The sequence below is a fragment of the Etheostoma spectabile genome, chromosome 14 (assembly GCF_008692095.1).
Source record: "Etheostoma spectabile isolate EspeVRDwgs_2016 chromosome 14, UIUC_Espe_1.0, whole genome shotgun sequence".
NCBI classification, from domain to species: domain Eukaryota; kingdom Metazoa; phylum Chordata; class Actinopteri; order Perciformes; family Percidae; genus Etheostoma; species Etheostoma spectabile.
Genome location: NC_045746.1, coordinates 14,178,197 through 14,182,888, shown reverse-complemented (window position 1 = coordinate 14,182,888; position 4,692 = coordinate 14,178,197). Strand labels below are relative to the sequence as shown.

The 4,692-nt window shown below is 38.6% G+C and overlaps 1 protein-coding gene and 1 long non-coding RNA gene across 3 annotated transcripts in view; one reads left to right on the top strand and one right to left on the bottom strand.

The window, feature by feature from the left end:
* Positions 1-502, top strand: part of LOC116701683 (trypsin) — a 4,437-nt gene extending 3,935 nt beyond the window's left edge. The window contains exon 5 of the mRNA XM_032535544.1: positions 332-502. Within this exon, the coding sequence (XP_032391435.1) occupies positions 332-481 (150 nt within the window). The 3' untranslated portion in view covers positions 482-502. The remainder of the gene's footprint in view (positions 1-331) is intronic.
* LOC116701706 (uncharacterized) overlaps positions 1-2,734 on the bottom strand; it is a 5,211-nt gene extending 2,477 nt beyond the window's left edge. For both annotated transcript variants that reach the window (XR_004334987.1, XR_004334986.1), the window contains exons 1-2: positions 2,557-2,734; positions 947-1,032 (exon numbers count right to left, since the gene is read on the bottom strand). This is a non-coding gene — a long non-coding RNA (uncharacterized LOC116701706). The remainder of the gene's footprint in view (positions 1-946; positions 1,033-2,556) is intronic.
* Positions 2,735-4,692: the final 1,958 nt, after the last annotated feature.

Below are 4,692 nucleotides of genomic sequence, written 5' to 3'. Positions count from 1 at the left end.
CACACACACACACACACACACACACACACGCACACCTACCTCATCTTTCTGTGCAATGATCATGGGCACAAGTTTGCTCTTTGTATTTCTGTATTTATTGTACTTATTGGCATTTATTAGTATGTGGACTTTTTAATCAGCTGTGTCTTTTTAAAATTATAAGTCTTTTTTTTTTAATTATGAGTCTTTTTTAATGTTTTTTTACTGACTAAGTGAGCCGCACAAGTATTCCAATGCGCCTGTAAGTTGAACTTGAGGAAATGGCAAAAATAAAAACCCTAACTTTGACCTTGATTTAAACCCATAACTTTTTGGTCTGCCTGTGTTGCAGGGAGACTCTGGCGGTCCTCTGGTGTGTAATGGTCAGCTGCAAGGAGTGGTGTCCTGGGGTTATGACTGTGCTATGCAAGGACACCCCAGCGTCTACGCCCGTGTGTGCCGTTACAACAGCTGGATCAGCACCACCATGCGCAGCAACTAAACACACAGTCCCCCATCCACATGCAAGCTGACATTACAACACCACACTCAGTGTTCATACCTTTTTTTTAGAACACCCAGTGTTTTATTTTTTCCTCTAAATACATCTCATGTATAATCTCAATGTTAAGGCATAATATTTAGAAGAATTGTCATCCATCATCCATGCCATTATCATCCACTGAACTTGTTTTGTTTGTCTGCATTGCTCTTGCTGGGTCATACTGTGTTCTCTGTATCCATTCTGTGCTGTCACAATGTCTCTGCTGTCTTGGAATTCCTAATGAGTTTCAATTAAAAACCAACCTTAAACTTTTGCAAAAATATCCATGTATAATATTTTATTTGTACTTATTGTACTATAGACATATTCATCCCTATAAAATACTTTTTGTCCTCAGTTATTGTTGGCACTGGAGTGATATGGGACATAAGCAAACTTGAGTAAATAAGCAGTAAGGCATACCTGCATTTCACTTGTCTGGATTCTTTGCATGCATTCCTCAGATGGCGCTTTGTAAACTTAGCCATTTCTTGTTTGCTGAGGCAACCCTTAACAAATAAAGGGAAAGACCGAGAGAGCAGAAAGGAAAGCCTAGCAGCCTTATCAAACAGTGAAGCATGTGCATTGGTCATAAAAAGGATTTAGGGATGGCATGACAATGTATATCTAACTTAACTGTGTAAATAGAAGCATTACAGCATAGGTTTAGCTTAATTATCATTATAAGGGAGCCACTGTTGTACCACACATATGTGGAGTGGAAATAGTTACATGCATACAAAAACACTACCATTCAGTGTCTTATTAACATGTTGAACAATCATGACATCTAGTTTGTGTTTCCATAGTGTTTGGATGCACTCATTGTAAATTGCATTTGTAATGCATTTGTTTATATATATATATATGTAATTCAAAAACCCACCTGACCAGCGATCCTATCCAGAGCTCTCTGGTCCTGTAAGATAAGTCGTCCCAGTGGGGTCTCGAAGGTTTGGGAAGCCCAGGTAAAAATTTGTATTAACGTGCATAAAGAAGCCAAGAAAAGATGGAAAAATGTCCAAAAAGGCATCAAGTGACAGATTAGACATTCGTATAATATGTCACAAAAAGTTAGATATTATTTCCATCATTTACACTTTCAAAAGAACGGAAAACAAAAAAAATGGCATCTGCAAAAGTTTGGGCACCCTGCAGAGTTAATACCTTGTACTGCCCCCTTTGGCAAGTATCACAGCTTGGAAACGCTTCTTGTAGCCAGCCAAGAGTCTTTCAATTCTTGTTTGAGGTATCTCCGCCCATTCTTCCTTTTCAAAAGTCTTCCAGTTCTTTTAGATTTCTGGGCTGTCTTTCATGCACTGCTCTTTTAAGGTCTATCCATAGATTTTCAATTATGTTTAGTTCAGGAGATTGTGAAGGCCATGGCAAAACCTTCAGTTTACGCCTCTTGATGTAATCCAACGTGGATTTTGAGGTGTGTTTGTTTCTAGCATTTCTTAATTACATTCCAAACAGAGGATGTTGGCATCTGAAAACCCTTTGCCATCTTCTTATAGCCTTCTCCTGCTTTGTGAGCATCAACTATTTTCAGTTTCAGTTTTCTAGACAACTGCTGAGAAGAACCCATGGTGCTGATTGTTGGGGGGGTCAGATGAGTCTGGGCATTTAAAACCTTAAGCTTGACATCACCTGGTCTTTCCAGACAATGATCAAGAACAATCCATGACACTGTCAGGTCTCAGCTTTCCAAAGGGGGCGGTGCAGGCTATAAACTCTGCAAGGTGCCCAAACTTTTGCAGACGCCATTTTTTTGTTTTCTGTTATTTTGAAAGTGTAAATGATGGAAATTAAATCTAACTTTTTGTGACATATTATACAAATGTTGAATCTGTCATTTAATGCCTTTTGGAGACTTTTCCATCTTTTTTTGGCTTCTTTATGCACGTTAATACAAATTTTTACCTGGGGTGCCCAAACTTTCGAGCCCCACTGTAAGCAGTAATATAAATAACAGATCACATATTAAAATCACCACAACATTGTCTTAAACACAGCTTTCCTCTCGCTCTCACCCATTTGGGTCCTCCACCATCTTAAAGGCCCTATAGAGCCTGGAGGACCTTCCTCGCCATGTTCCTGGAGCCCATGCTGAAGTTAGCATGGCACACACTGTACCTTTGATGCCCTCTGTATATCTCGATCATGGAGCCCACACCGACCCCTCCTCGCAGGAACAAGTGACGAGCTGTGGATGCTGGTGAGACATGCAAACAGTACTCAGTATATGTTGAAATTTATCATTATGTTATCATCTGAAACATTCTTGACTTGTTAACCCAAAATACATGAAATCAAACATTCCAACTTGTCAAATGTGTGACATTTGTCTCTGCAGAATTGTATGCGCCTGTGGGGCCAATGTGTTTAAGTTGATAACATACACACCCGCTAAAAGAGGATTGTGTGCATGTGCTTTTATTGTATGTATTGTACCAGTTTTGGAAAGTCTAATCATGATAGGACAAATATTACACAAGTGTTTTGTGTATTATCATATATCACTTGGATTTCTAGAGTGGTGTCCAGAGACCATGCAGGAGTCCTTGAGAACATTACACGGTGTGTCTAGGAAAAGTAGATCACTTTTTTGATGATGGTAAAGTCAATGTTGACTCTCATATTTTGTTCAACTACCCTATATATTACAACAGCATAATAGAGTTCCTGAAATTCAGTTATGGCCGTTGGTTTTATATACCCACAAAGTTGACAGACAGGCGGTAGGTTACTTTGGGATGGAATTAAGCCGATGGCAGCTAATGCGGTTGAAGGAAGGATACTCAGCCCTTAAACCAAAGTATAACACTAGCTAGCGTTAGCTAGCTAACGGTAATAGTCACCATGTATACTGTAATCACGTAGTATACTTGTCGAATTAATGGTTAAATATTTATTTTTTTAAAAGAGCCTTTTCACAGTGACGATGCTGGGTGTGAGCTGTTCTCGTTGAGTCCCAGCAGAGGGTAGTGTCGGGGTACCCTCACATCTCTGGCCGACTTCTCCGTTTTACCAGACAGACCCAAAGCCCTTTCAAGAAGTGTGCTGCAGTCAGCAGGCAGGAGAAAGCAACTCGGTGGGGAAGACACCACTAGTGGATGGTTAGTAGCTAACCTTTTAGTTTCGTTTCCTTTTTCACCAGCTTTTATGTTACTTTTAATTGCTGCATAGAGTATAGTTGATGTGTAAAATGTGCTTTATGGCTTAAAAGAAATTCAGAGGTTAATGTAAATGATGATACATTTGAATGGATGACCATGAGGTAACGCTTTTCATAAGATATAATTGCTTTTGGTCATCATTCTAGATTATCCAGGCCTCAATTTGCCAAGGTGATCGCTGCACTTGAAAAACAAGGCAGGATGCAGTGACTTAGGCTACTATCAGTGTTTTATTCATAAACACTCTCAGTGCTGGCACAAATGTGTGGTTATGTCTAAAGACGGCATACAGTGAAAGCTTCCCAATCAACCAATTTCTGCCTTTACCCTCCAATGACCTGCCTTCTTTCTTTTCTGTTCTCACCTTTTTGCCTTAATCCCTTACCACCTATTAGTAGAATTAATGAAATGATCTCAAAGCATCTTTCATGTCACCCTCTGTCATCCTGCAGCAATATCAGCAGGCAACCTGTGAACTAAATGTAAATTCAGCATAACTACAAAATGGGTTTTTACAGGAGCTATAATTTCAGAAATCTCTCAGGTTCACCTTATGTTAGTTGTACTTTTGTGTTTAAAATGTTAAAAAAAAATAAAAGAATGGCAGATGCCATACCAGAAATTAAGGTTGTGCTACATATTCCCACATGTAGCCAATAAACCTGCAGAGTAATTGTTCCATAGAGATGTGAAACATAGAAAGCAAGTATTTTTTAAATTGTAACCAGCAAATGTTACCTTGATAAATGAATGAAAGTAATAGTTGTTATCAGAATTCTAAGGTTTTAATTTTCTGTGGATGCATTAATCAATCAAGTCCCTTTTCTTTTTACATTGGAAAATACCAACAATTATCTACAATTACCATCTTAGCCAAATTGGACATGTGGCTGTCAGGATTGAACTGAAGATTAAAATACATATGACAGGAGGTGTTTATTTTTTAAAATTACTTGATTAGTCATTTGACAAAAATGCAATCAATTCATT